Source organism: Elephantulus edwardii, unplaced genomic scaffold (genome assembly GCF_000299155.1).
Source record: "Elephantulus edwardii isolate Elephantulus edwardi_28Jun2011 unplaced genomic scaffold, EleEdw1.0 scaffold00126, whole genome shotgun sequence".
Taxonomy (NCBI): domain Eukaryota; kingdom Metazoa; phylum Chordata; class Mammalia; order Macroscelidea; family Macroscelididae; genus Elephantulus; species Elephantulus edwardii.
This window is the reverse complement of record NW_006399876.1, coordinates 9,012,841-9,026,741: the sequence shown is the minus strand read 5'-3', so window position 1 is coordinate 9,026,741 and position 13,901 is coordinate 9,012,841. Positions and strand designations below refer to the sequence as shown.

At 46.7% G+C, this 13,901-nt stretch overlaps 1 protein-coding gene across 1 annotated transcript in view; it reads left to right on the top strand.

The window, feature by feature from the left end:
* CST6 (cystatin E/M) overlaps positions 1 to 13,117 on the top strand; it is a 17,317-nt gene extending 4,200 nt beyond the window's left edge. Inside the window, exons 2-4 of the mRNA XM_006893418.1 lie at positions 11,639 to 11,970; positions 12,636 to 12,764; positions 13,034 to 13,117. Of these exons, the coding sequence (XP_006893480.1) occupies positions 11,639 to 11,970; positions 12,636 to 12,764; positions 13,034 to 13,117 (545 nt within the window). The remainder of the gene's footprint in view (positions 1 to 11,638; positions 11,971 to 12,635; positions 12,765 to 13,033) is intronic.
* Positions 13,118 to 13,901: the final 784 nt, after the last annotated feature.

The window sequence follows — 13,901 nt, the reverse complement described above, 5'->3', positions numbered from 1 at the left end:
CCATCTGAATGTCTTCTTTGGTGAAGTGTCTATTCATATCCTGTGCCCATTTTTCTATTGGATTATTTACCTTTATCTTCTTGTGGTGCTCAAGTATTTTATAAATTCTAGATATAAGTCGCTTATCTGACATGTCATTACCAAACACTTTTTCCCAGTCTGTGGCTTCCCTTTTTACCCTGTTGGAGAAGGTTTTGGATGTGCATAGGAATTTGATTCTAAGGTCCCATTCATCTATTTTATCTTCTCCTGGTTGTAGAAATAATTTTTTTTAAAAAAGAAATAATATAAGGAAAAAAATAAATACAAAGGTGCGCCTAAAAAAATGCCCAAAATACGTGAGACGAAGCTTCACTATCCTTGCTTCCAAGGAGCCCCCTGGTTGCACCATCTCCAGAATAGATTTGCTTGTTGTCCTGGCAGCTAAGGGCTATTCATGACTCATCTCCAACACTACAACTCAAAGGCATTGATTCTTCTTCTGTCGTCCTCAATAATGGTTTTGTTGTAATATTACACATAAATAATAATTTCTGTATGTCACTGAATGTAAGTTAAGTTGAAATCAGCTTATGACTGACCTCCAGCGAGTTTTCAGAGCCCGCAAAGCAGTTGGTAGATTCAAACTGCCACCTTTGGGGTAGCAATGAAACTGTGGACTGTGCTCCTGGGCTCCTATAATGACGTTGCATAGTGATGTAAACAACTAGCAAAATTAAAATGACCCCTATAAATTATGATAGCACCTGCAGACAATTCCACTCTGTCCCCATTATAATTGGTAGGGACAGCTCTGACCCGGGCACATTAGAAAATTCATTGTGCAATGAAAATACAATATGATTTGTAAACTCTCATTCAGTTAAAAGTAAAAAAGAGAGAAAAAATACAGAAGGAAGATTTAAAAGAAAGTTCAACATGTAAATGAACAAATTTAGCCTTGTACATGCACAGACACTTGTAAGCTAGGCTTGTGAGAAAGATTATGTGTGTATCTGTCAACATTTTGTAGTGGTTTGGGTTAACTAACCCAGTGGTTAATGTTAACTAACCCAGTGGTTAGTTGTTCACAGAACAAATTAGTTCCTCACCCAACAGTTTATACACATTCTACTTGTTGCCCTTGGTTACAGTCTCCTCAGGGTAACAGTACTCCGCTCAGCTCCCTCTGGCTGCCCCGTTTCCATCCATCTGCCTTCCTGCCGTTTCTTCTGACCTTTGCTTTTGGTGCTTTGTGGCTGACTCTTCCGAGGAGCAGCTTTCTCATGGGTGTTGCTCATTTGATGGACCTGTCTGTTGATTGAAAGGTGATTTCCAGAAGTGGGTTCAGTTCCAGGTTTGAGGGTCAGAGCCTTGAGGGTCTACCATTCTTGATCTATTTTATCTTATTTCATGAGTTTTTGGTGTGTTTTTTTAAAATCACTACTAATTTTATGCACAAACCCATCTTTGTGGGGGTTTTGTTGTCTTTTGAGGTTTTGTTTTTGATGTTTATTCTACATTTTCCTCTCTCTCTGTCTAGTATCTCCCGTTGAGATCTCTGTTGGCTACTGGTGATATCCACACACCCACTAGATGTTCTGGCCTTGGGCTAGTTGAGCCTGTGGGCCATGTGGTCCATTAGTCCTTTGGACCAATTGTTCCTATGAGTCGTTCCTTTTCCTCTCTCATTTTTGCTCCATTTGGAAAGGGACTAATAGTTGTATGAGGCTATTATAATAGATGCTATTTTTAAAATAATGTCTATTATAATAGAGGGCCATGCTCAAGCTTTTAAGACCCCAGTTGCTTTTCACCAAAGTAGGATATGGACCAAACTGGACACTGTGAAGAAGAATGTGTCTTTAGAATCAGAGGAAGACTCAGCGGCAGCCTGCATTATACACATGACCGTGCTTGTTGAAAGTGAGGAGGACTTGAAATGCTTGCTGCATTGAATATCAAAGACCACAGCCTTCTATATGAATTACATCTCAACATCAAAAAACCAAAAATTTCCCAACTAGACCAAGAAGCTCCTCAGAAAACCCAGACACTTGGTTTGAGGCGACCAGCTGTGCTGCAGGCGAAGGATGGTCCATCTCCTCCTGAGCAGTTAACTGCCCCTGAAAACCCACTGGAGGGTCAGCTATGGGTCAGTTCCAACAACAAAAAGCCAATAGACATCATAGTGATAGATGGAGAAAAGAGTGAAAATTGCCAAGTTTCATCTTACTTGTCATCTTACTTCCGTAATCACCATCTTTGGTACCAGCAGCCAAGAAATCAAAAGAAGTATTGCACTGGGAAAAATCTGCTGTCAACAACCTCTTTAAAATGCTAAGAGCAAGGATGTCAGTTTAAAGACTAAGGTGCACTTGATTCAAGCTATGATCTTTCCAGTCATTTGCTATGCCTCTGAGAGTTGAACAATGAATAAGGATGATAGAAGCAGAATTGATGCCTTTGAACTGTAGTTAGGGAAGAATAGAAAAACAAATATGTCTTGGACAAAGTGCAACCAGGGTGCTCCTTAAAGGTGAACTTGGAGAAGCATCGTCTCACATACTTTGGGCATGTTGTTAGGAAGGTACAGTCCCTGGAAAAAGACATCATGCTTGAAAGGGTGGAGGGTCCACGAAAGAGGGGAAGACCCTTAACTAGATGAACTGACACAGTGGCTGCAGCAATGGGCTCAATATGTCAGAGATGATGAGGACGGCACAGGAGAGGGCAAGGTTCAGGTTCATTATTTGTAGTCGCTGTGAGTCATACTCAGTAACACCCAATCAACAGACCATGCCAGTTGACCTAGATGTAGTCCTCCGTGACTGTGGTCCTAAGCCCTCCAGACCGCTGCCTCAGGGCCTGAAAACATTTGGTCATAGCTTAGAAGTTCACGTAAAGGGTGAAGGAATTAAGGAAGTTCCAGTGGGGACCTGGAAAGTTGGGGTAATGACAAGTATGGATCAATGGTGATTAATTTGAGAAAGCACAATGTGTGGGAATGGTAATGTGAAACTGTGAATGGAGGAATGTGTGAAAAACAGTGTATTATAAACGAAACATGGTATATATGAATTTTATATGCAAACCAATATAAAAGAAAAAAATTTAAAAATTCAAGTGGGGCACGCACACTTTTTCATAGGTGCAGGCCAGCGTGTCCTTGGACTTAGCGGGACGTCCGGCGCCTGAGCGTTTATCTTGGGGTTGCACAGGACTACAGAGTGACTTCAAAATGGGTGATGCTGAGAAGGGCAAGAAAATTTTTGTGCAGAAGTGTTCCCAGTGCCACACTGTGGAGAAGCGGGGAAAGCACAGACCGGGCCGAATCTGAATGGTTTATTTGGGTGGAAGACTGTTCAAGCCCCTGGATTCTCTTATACAGATCCAACAAGAACAAAGGTATCACCTGGGGAGAGGATACACTGATGGAGAATCTGAAGAATCCCAAGAAATTACATCCCTGGAACAAAGATGATCTTTGCTGGCATTAAGAAGACAGAAAGGGCTGAATTGATAGCTCGTCTTAAGAAAGCTACCAGTGAGTGACATAGTTGGCCTCTGCCTTATTTATTACAAAGTAGAAATATCCTGACTTTCTTTTACGTGTACCATATTTAAATTGATCTCATACCAGAATTTAGATCATGAATGGCTGATAGAATATTTTTAAGGCAGTCCTGCATTCGGTAAGATTGGCTTTGTTTAAATTATTATGGTTACACTTTTACACTTTTGATAGTAATTTAGCAGGTGGTGTTCACTACTTTTCCCTTCCAAAGAGAGGACTGGACTCTAGGTTAGTTGGGTTAGTCCTACTTAGTTTTTAACAAAAATGGTGGATGCCACATCATCACAATCTATAGGAGATGATTTTTATATTTAGATTTATATAACTGATTATATGAATCTTATTTAAATACAAGGATGTTTTTTACTGTCACATGGAACAGAACACAACTCACCTACTTCAATTTCTATTTATCAGCCTCTTTGAATGCAAGGGCTAGAGATAAAGTAGCAAGACTTTATCTACTTGCTTGTGACTGTTAGTGGAATTCAAATTCCCTGTATCTAAAATGTTGCCGTTTAAATAACAAAAAGCATTTCAGTGTGTTTTGTGTATGATAGCAAATAAAGAATGCTTAACACTTCTCACATTGTACAAAAGATCTGCCGTGTCACATGCTTTTAAAATTCAGCATGCTGTAACTTTGATTTTAACTTCTTTGTCATCAGAGACTAAAGTCTTCAGGATTGTCTTCAAAGAGCTATTAAACAATGTTCACATATTTATGTGACTGGTAATGGTGCTTATACCACCTCATTAAAATTATTATGGTAGAGGATCTGTGTTATTGGCACAGATTTGTAAATTATATGATCATAAGGCTTTATGAGAATTAAAAAATTATACAGAGTAAAAAAAAATTCAAGTGGGATGGAATCAAGTTTAAAAAAAAAATAATTCTTCTTACTGTGCCCCTGTGTGCTCTGCTATGTGCCTGGTCTATTTGCAGCACATACACATTCTTATGAAGACATACTGTCCAGCAGGGCTGGATCAGCTCGTGGGTGTGCTCCCATTTGCCGTTCCACACCCGTTCACCTTCCACGTCTACCTGTGTGGGCTGACTTCCCCCTTATTGTATCCTGCCTCTGCTTCGCTTCACTCGAGTTAATACACGTCTACAGGTGACTTTTCCTTCTTCCTCCTCCATCCTTGAGAAACTGAGATTGTTTCTTTCTGTGCATAAACCTTTTCATAATAGTGATCTCATAGTATACTTATCCTTTTGTGATTTCTTTCACTGAGCATAGTGTCCTCTAGGTTCACCTGTGTTGTCCAATATTTGTGGATTCATCTCTATTCATTATTATTATTATTAATCTTAATGAAAATGTACAGAAACTTTGGTTTTCCATTCATTCATTGTTGCACTTTTCTCCCTGCCCACTCCCCCACCCCCACAGTTCACTCTTCTCTTTGAAAAGTAAAAGAAAAAGTCTTTCATTGTTATACAATCCCTCCCCCCAGGTCCACTCCACTATGCAGCCTTTGTTCTAGACTCCTGTCATAACAATAATACTTAATCATATGTCCCTTTTAAACAGTTCTCTCCCTCATCTGTTTCAATGCAGTTTACATCATTTATCCCACCTTTCTCAGTCTCCCCCCAACCCCGATGGATTCATTTCTGTTCTTTAACTCTGCTTCGTGTTGCCTTGTGCATACGCGTGTTGTCTGTGTCTCTAGTCGCTGTTGATGAGCACAGCGGTGCTTCCCATCCCCTTGCTGCTATGAGTTCCGCTGTGATGAGCATGGATAGCAGATTCGTGTATTTCTTTAGGATCTGTACCTAGTAGTGAAATTGCTCGATCATCTGGTGGCTCGAGTGTTCTTACTTTTAAGGAAGCACTTTTTAGTCTCCCCACACCCGCATTTGTTGTTTTCTTCTCTTTTACTGTTATTTCCTGAGTTTCTCTCAGTTGTTTTGATTTGCGTCTGTCTAGTCACTAATGATTTCAAGCATCTCTTCATGTATTTGTTGGCTACTTGAATGTCTTGGGTGAAGTGTCCAAGTGTTTTGTACATTTTTCAGTTGACTTGTTTGTTTTTTTGTTGATGAAGTGTTAACTTGTCTATAAATTTTAGACATGGTAAGTTATTGCCAAATGCTTTCTGCCCATTTGTGGATTCTCTTTTTACTTCATGACAAAAAAAAATTGCTGACATAACTAACTACAGGGATGTTGTTATGTAGCATTGAGTCACCTGCGACTCATAGTGACCCTGTGCACAACTCTGAAGCATGCCCTATTCTGAGCCAGTCTCATTGTCTCTGAAACACCTACCCTTGTTACCCCAGTTACTGTGTCAATACATCTCATCTGGGATCTTCCTCTCTTGTGTTGTCCCTCCACCCTTCCAAGCATGATGTCCTTCTCCAAGGACTGGTCCCTCCTGGCAAACATGTCCAAAGTATTTGAGATGGAGCTTCAAAATCCTTGCCTCCAAAGAGCAGCTTGGTTTCATCCTCTCAAAGACAAACCTGTCCTTTTGACATTATATGGTATGTTTAATACTCTTCTCCAGCAAATTTCTAATAAAACTCTGACAAAAATTGCTGCCACTTTGATGTCACCTCCTCTGACAGTATCATTGTGTCCCATGCATCATCCCATGAGTCCCCTAATATTGTCACTGCCCAACAGAACATACCTGGCCATCCAAGGTGGAACTCAAAATTAGCAGCTATTGACCCAATACCCTCCCTCAACCAATTAGAGCTTGACCCTCTCAACTCGTCTAGTATGGAAAGATGGCCTGGAGTTTGGGGTGAACCCAAACCGCATGCTCTAGAGCCCCTAAAACTTCCTGCTTTCCCTGGCACAGTAGTGAGGGGAGGCCAGTGGACCACCTCAATTCTTAAGACACATTCTGCCCTGTGCTCATGAGGGTGACGCCTTTCCAGGCCACCCTCTCCCTGAAGGGTAGGGCTCTCTCTGGTCTACTCTCACCCTGGCCTTGACCAATGAGAGCCTGTAAGAGCTTGTACCAGACCTCAGCCCTCAGCTCATCCCAGTTCCTCCTTGTATAACTTTGAATAAGTTGCTTCATTATTTTGATTCAGTTTTCTCCTCTGTCACCCTGTACAGGGTTGTTGAGAAGATTCAGGTTGTGAATGAGCATCAAAGCAATTAAGAGAGTTCCTCTAAGATGTGAGAGTACAGGGAGAGGGAGCAGAGGCCCGGGGTGGGACACATCTGCAGCCTGGATGGAATTTCAAACCAGAGGGTTCTAGAGACAACAAGAAGGCTCTGAGATGTCATGAGACCAGAAGAACTGAATGGCGCCTGCCTACCATTATGGAACATTCTGATCACAAACTCAGTAGATGAATCCTGATCAAAAGAGAAGAAACTGAAACAGAACTTAAAATTTCTTGTAGAACCAATACTTAATTGATCCTTTGAGACCAGAAAACGCTTCAAATCTGTTGCTCTGAGGAAATTTTTCATCCTTGAACTTACCTTTCCCATTAAGTCATCCTCAAGCAATACAGCAGGTTGTTGTTGTTGTTGTTGTGTACTGTAGAGTCGGAACCAATCCATAGCTGACCCTCCAGCGGGTTTTCAGAGGCAGTAATCACGCAGGAGGAGCTTGTTCGTCCTTCTCCCACAGAACAACTAGTTCCCTTGAACCACGTGCCTTTGGGATTTCAGCGCAATTTCTTGCCAGTAGGCCAGCAGAACTCCCTTTCTTGCCTCTAGGCCACCAGAGCTAACCTCAGCAGGTTATCTGAGGAAGTAAAGAATTTTCTTTTTGAGTGTTATACTCTTTTAGAGAATGACCTGTATGAAATCAAATTGTCACCAGTTATTCAAAGAATAGGTGGTAGTTTATGAGCAGTGAGTTACATCAATGGGGGTGAAATCATCTGGGGAGAGATAGTGAGACTGGTGACATGTGACAAAGGTAACATGTCACTGAACCGCACGTGTGGGAATGGTGTGATCTGCTGTGTGCATTGTCACCAAAGATGTTGAAACAAAACAAAACCTGCATTGCAGAGAAGTCTCTGGATGCTCTGGTCCAGGGTAAAGGGGACATTAAGAGCCCACCCTCCTCTTGCTAACCAGCGTTCGGGTACGAGAGAGAGAGCTGATTTAAGGGCAGTTGATCATGGTTAGTGGCCACTTGGGTAGAGGTGTCAAGTCACAGCAACACTTGAGGCTGTGCCTGTGGCCAGTGGGATGGCCAGTTCCAGGGCCCCAATGGCAGCCAGAATGGTCCAGATAGAATGGAGTCCAGGGTGAGAGCACTTCTTGGGTTCTAATCTGGCTTGAGAGTCCCTCCCAGGGGCAGTCTCACCCCTGGGTGAGATTCTCCTGGGCGTCAGGCTTCATGGCCATGTGTAATGGCCCAGGACTGACACTCAGGGCGTTATTGGTCCACCACCAGCAGCTCCCCCCCACAGCCTCTCCCCCTTGTCCTTCCCAGTCCTGCCTGTACATGGAGGTAAATCAGTGCTTTGGCAGAGTTGCTGTAAAGATAAGGTAGGTTAGAGCCAAGGAATTGCTAATGCCTTGCGCATCCCTTATTCTTACAAGGACCCCACTTCTCACTCTGGGACTTAGACAAATTTTATCCTGACGGGACTGAGAAAATTTCTTCATCTGTGGATGAGCATGAAGCTCACTACCTGGGCGAGGAAAGTGGGTGAACGGGCTTTGGGGAGTCTTAGGTTATGAAACAAGAAATTTGTCAACATCAGTGCAAACCCATACAGGGCAGGGTGGCGAAGTGCCTTAGAGACAGGGCCTTGGCTGGTTTGCAGGGAGTTGTTGGAGGCTAAGCTGCGAGGTTGGGGAGCCTGCGGGGGCTCCCTGCACTGCTGGTGCTTCTCTCCCCTCTCCTCTGCTGGCATGATCTCTTACACCAGCCCTGACTAGCTTCTCTCCTCTCAAGATCCCTGCCATGGCCCCTCACCAGTCCAGGCTGGGCCAGTTTACCTGCCAAGGGCGGGCTGGCCCTTTAAGACAGACACTTGAGGACAGACAGACCCAACAAGCCCAACTGTTGTTGTTCATTCATAGCTGACCCTCCGGGTGGGTTTTCAGAGGCAGTAAATCACATGGCGGAGATTGCTCAGCTTTCTCTCAGGGCAGCGAATGGATTAGAACCCTGTACCTTTGGATTGGTAGCGTAATTCCTTACTACGAAGCCACCAGAGCTCCTTAGCAATCCCATTGTTGTTGTTGTCTTTGAGTTTATGTAACACAAACTCACACTTTTTATAAACTGTGTTTATTGCAACATTATTTACAATAGCAAAGGGATGGAGATGATGCCATGTCTATCAGGAGACAAATGGCTAAAGAAACTGTGGGGCATTTGTACAGGGGAGTATTATGAATCACTAAAAGTCAATAAAAAAATATCTGTGAAATAGTATACAACCTGGATGAACTGCAAACAAATGATGCTGAGTGATGTGTCGGTTACAGAAGGGCAGCTAAGGCGTATTGTTGTTGTTAGGTGCCTCTGGGGTGAGCACAACTTATAGCGACCCTATGAACAACAGATCTGAACTCTGTCCTGTCCTATGCCATCCTCACAATCCCAGACAGCCTCGAGCCCATTGCTCCAGTCCCTGTGTCACGCCACCTGGTTAAGACACTAATATAAAAAGCTAAGTAAAGATTTATACACAGATAGAATCACTCTCAGAGGGTTAACTGAGGTGAGAAGGGATGGGGGAGCAAAAATTAAAAAATAGATAAGAAGATAAAGGTGGTGGACTATGAAAGTGTGAGCAGAAGTAATCACTTTAGTCAATTGTGATTAATGTTTTAAAACAAAGTGAAGGACTGAATGAAAATGTAAACTTTGACTTAAAGATTTTTTTAAAAAAGAAAAATGGGGTGAATAATATATTTTAAATGTCCATGAATGATGGAATGAAAAGGCAATATGATTTGTAAACTTTGACTAGATAAAAGTAAAGAATAAAAAACATGATACCGTAATTAACAAAACAGAATGAGACAGATGCCTGAGCCTGCAGCAAACCTGTGAATGTTCCCTGGAATTCCAAGGTGGTGACTGGGCTTGTTTGTCACAGCTGTGGCTTTGGTATCTGTAGGGGGTGGTGACCACGTGTTAGCAGCTTTGAGAACTAGGGACAGTGACCTTGCTCTGGCCTGAAACGACTCCTTCCATGGCCCTATGATTTGAAATTAAAAAAAATTGGAAGAAAGGACAGAGGGAGGCATTGGATGTCTAAGAGTCACCTGGAATCACCACAGGAATGCTGTTGTTAGGTTTCTGTGACTCAGAGAGACCCCATGGGCGACAGATGGAAGCCCGTCCGCTCCTGTATCGTTCTCACAAGTTCCTCTCCAAGGACCGGTCCCTCCTGGTAACACGCTCCAGTGTGTGAGATGAGGTCTCACTGGCCCTGTTTCTCAGGACACTCTGGGTGGACTTCTTCCAGCCCAGATGGTTCTTCCGGCAGTCCAGTCATTCATCATCCAGCTTTCACACGCAATTGAAAATACCATGACTGGGGTCAGGCACACCTTAGTCTTTAAAGTGCCTTTAGCATTTAGAGGTCCTTGACAACAGATTTGCCCAGTGCAACACATCTGTCAATTTCTTGACTGCCACTATCAAGGAGGTTAATTGTGGGTCCAAGTCAAATGAAATCTTTTGACAACCTCAATCTTTTCTCCATCTATCATGATGTTGCCTATAGGTCCAGTTGGAAGGATTTTTCTTTTTTCTTTTTTTTTTTTGGAAGGATTTTTCTTTTTTCCACAATAAAAAAAAATACTTGAAAACCTCAAAACTCGCTGTCATTGAATGTGTTTTGGTTCACAGCCACCCTCCATTGAGTTTACTCCATTGGTTTAAGTTGCAGGGGAGCAGACTGCCCATCTTTCTCCCTAAGAGTTGCTGGGGCATTCCAACTGCAGGGGATATGCCTTTGAATTACCAGGCTACACCACCACGAAGGACCATTCATTATGCAGAATTGCTAGGTACCTCTTCCAGGGCAGAATGAATACTCTCAGGGTCCCTAAGCACCAGAAGATTTTAGCATAATCCGCCCCACCCCCTTTGTAACTATGAAGACCTAAAGCTTGTTCACCCTGAAGAATTCCAACCAACCCCCAGTTCTTCCAGGGGTGCACACAGATGCTGACTGAGCAATGGCATGCTTTTCAAAACCCCTGCTTTGCTTGAGGGGAGGGGAACCCAGCCTCAGCTTTGAATGTTGAAACCACCTTAGGAGCTACAAGTGCTGGGGGCCCTCAGGCACTGGAACAGGGGGAGACACCCCACATGACCCTGAGTGCTGGCAACACCCCCTCCTGGTCACTGTGTGTGTGCTTTTAGCTCCACTGGGTTGAGGGACATAGAATTCATTAGCATGTCGGGGCTCAACAGCCCTGGCCACTGTTTACTGGTGCTGCTAGTGTCCCCTGCATGGTGTCCCCTCTTCTGACCAGACACATAATAACTCCTGCTTCCTGCTGGTCCCAGGGTGAGAGAAAATGAGCTGCACAGTGAGGAAGGTGCCCTGATAGCATGATGTTTAAGCACTCTCCATGGAAGAAAGACACAACAGTCAGCTTCCAGAAAGATCACACGCAGCCAGGACACCTCGAGGGCATGTCTCTGTCCTGCAGGGTTACTGTGATCAGAGCAGCCGGAGGATGAGGATGGTGGCCTGCACGCATCCTGCACCAAGGCTCTGTGTAAACACTGTGTAGGTACGATTTCATCCAATTCCCAGACAACCCATTACACAGATGAGTAGACTGAGGCAGCCAGCAGGTAGGTGTTATGGGGCCATTGCTCCCACCTCCCCCACCTCTTTGCCCCCACTGACCTCTGATCCCTCATCATCTCTCCAGCTCCCTCATGCCCTCCCCATCCCCCAACACCTCTGAGTCCCTTCCTTCCATGTCACCTCCCCAGGTATTGCCCCCCACCCCCATCGGAGGTCACACATCCCACAGAGGGTGGCTGCTGAGAGTGGTTCTCCTCTCCGGACTTCCCCTCGCCCACCTCTGCCCCATCGTGGGGACTGTCACCATCCTGCCCCTCAGTAGGATCCGCCCCGTCCTCTCTGCCCCGCAGGGTGCGGCCTGGCGGCGGGGGTGGCGGGGCGGGGCGTCCGGGCCTGTAAAAGCGGCCAGCAGGGCCAGGGCTCTCAGCAGATGACCATGGAGACCACAAGGACAAGCCGTGTGATGGCGCTGGGCCTGGCCCTGGCTGCATTCTGCCTGCTGGTGCTCCCTCCGGCCACCTGGGCCCTGCCTGGGGGCCACTTGATCGGTGAGCGCAAGAACCTGTCTCCCGACGACCCGCAGGTGCAGAGGGTGGCGCAGGTGGCCGTGGCCAACTACAACATGGGCAGCAACAGCGCCTACTACTTCCGGGACACTCACATCCTCCGGGCCGAGAGCCAGGTGAGTAGCCGGTGGGCGGGGGAGGCCAGTGGGGACCCCGGTGCCCCAGCGCAGACCAGAGGTCCAGCGTTAAGCAGTGTCCTTCAAAAGGGGAATTCATGCCGAAGCTTCAAGCTGAGCAAAATCCTTCTAGTAAATAGGGGATTAAATTTGTATTTACCCTGCGGCAGGCAGCGGCCTGCTGGTCCCATGGGTGAGCTGGGGACACCCGGAGGGAGTGAGGGAGATGGGGGCATAGCGGGGTAAGAGATGGAGGTGAGGGAGCTGGGGATTGGGGTGACATGGGGGATGAGGGAGAGGGCAGACAGCTGACGGAGGGGTGATGGGGACAAAGAAGGATAGGGGGATGGGGGTTTATGAGGAGGTGATGGAGACAAGGGGGGGATGTGAAGAGGATGATGGGGACAAGGTGTGAGGGCGGCCAGGGAGTGCGTGTAAGCAGAGGCCCTGAGTCAGCAGCAGGGGCTTCAGGAAGGCTGTCAGCCAGCTGCGTTCATGTCCTCAGTACCTTTGAGTCGCCTGCCTCCTGCACCTCTCGGCCAAGGACCTGGGGGCCTTCTGAGCTGGCGCACCCCAGGACACCCTGGGTGAATACGGGGTGTGGAGGGTGGAGCGTGGCGCAGGGTGGGAAGGGGTGCCTCACCTGACGGCCTCCCTGTCCCCAGCTGGTGTCTGGAATCAAGTACTACCTGTCCATGGTCATGGGAAGCACTCCCTGCCGTAAGACTGCTGCCAGCATGGACCGTGCCGTGGACCTCACCATCTGCCCCCTGTCCACGGGCGCCCAGGAGGAGGTAACAACATGGCCCCCAGTCTCCTACCGCTCCTATGGTCCCCAGCCACGGCTGGTCAGACCTGTTGGACCTTCTGAGTGACTCAGTCACCAGGTCTGGGTGGGGTGCATGGAGAGAATGTGGCTTCCTGGGGGGTAGGGAGAGCTGGGATCTGGCCCTGCTCTCTGATATGTGGTCTCTGGGTGACTGGGAGACTAATGGGGCTTTAGGGAGCAATTTGTCTGGCCACATTCACCCCCACCCCCCACCCCACCCCTCTGTCTCCACAGAAGCTGCGCTGTGACTTTGAGATCCTGGTGGTCCCCTGGAAGAACTCTACCCAGATTCTGAAGGACAACTGTGTGCCCCAATAATAGGACACACGCTGTGGGTGGAGCAGGGGCCCAGGGTGGAGGGTGCTGCTGCAGGGGTTGCAGGCTCCTGGAACTTCACAATAAAGTGCTAATGCCTTCTAGCTCTGGTCTCCTGTGAGTACTTCACACCTTGCGCCCACCTGCTCCTGTCAGGCCCCCCAAGCCCACACTGCAGGGCCCAGGCTGAGCTTTGCTGCCCCAGCCCAGGCAGGACTGAGACTACTGTTCGGCCCCTAACACCTCACAGTCTCAGACCCAGAGCAGGGGTACCTTTTAGGGGTCCCCAACATCCTCAGAGTTGAAGGCTGCAAGCCACAGCTGAGGACTGATGCCCAAGAGTCTGGAACTGCTCGTTGGGCGTGCTCTGAGAGGGTGGGCCCTGCATCCCTCACCTCCACATAGAACCTAGGACACTGAACTCCCAGCCTGCATGAGGCCAGAGAGGGTCTGCTGGTGTGTGGGGGCGTCCCCAGAGGGACCCAGACTTTCCCTGCAGCACACAGTTTAATGCCATTTAGAGAAAAGAGACTTATGACCATATTTACAAGGTATATTTGCCATTTATAACACACGCACTGACATGAGCAGTGTTCCATTGCTGACCCAAAGGGTTCACATCCACCAGCTGCTCCTCAGGAGGAAGATGTGGAGATCTCCCTCCGTAAGGAGTTCTCTTGTCGGGTGCTGGCCATTCGACGACCACTCACAGCAACCATGTGGACAGCAGACCTGAACCGTGGCCTGGCCTGCGCCGTCCCCACCATCCCTGCATACGCGAGCCACT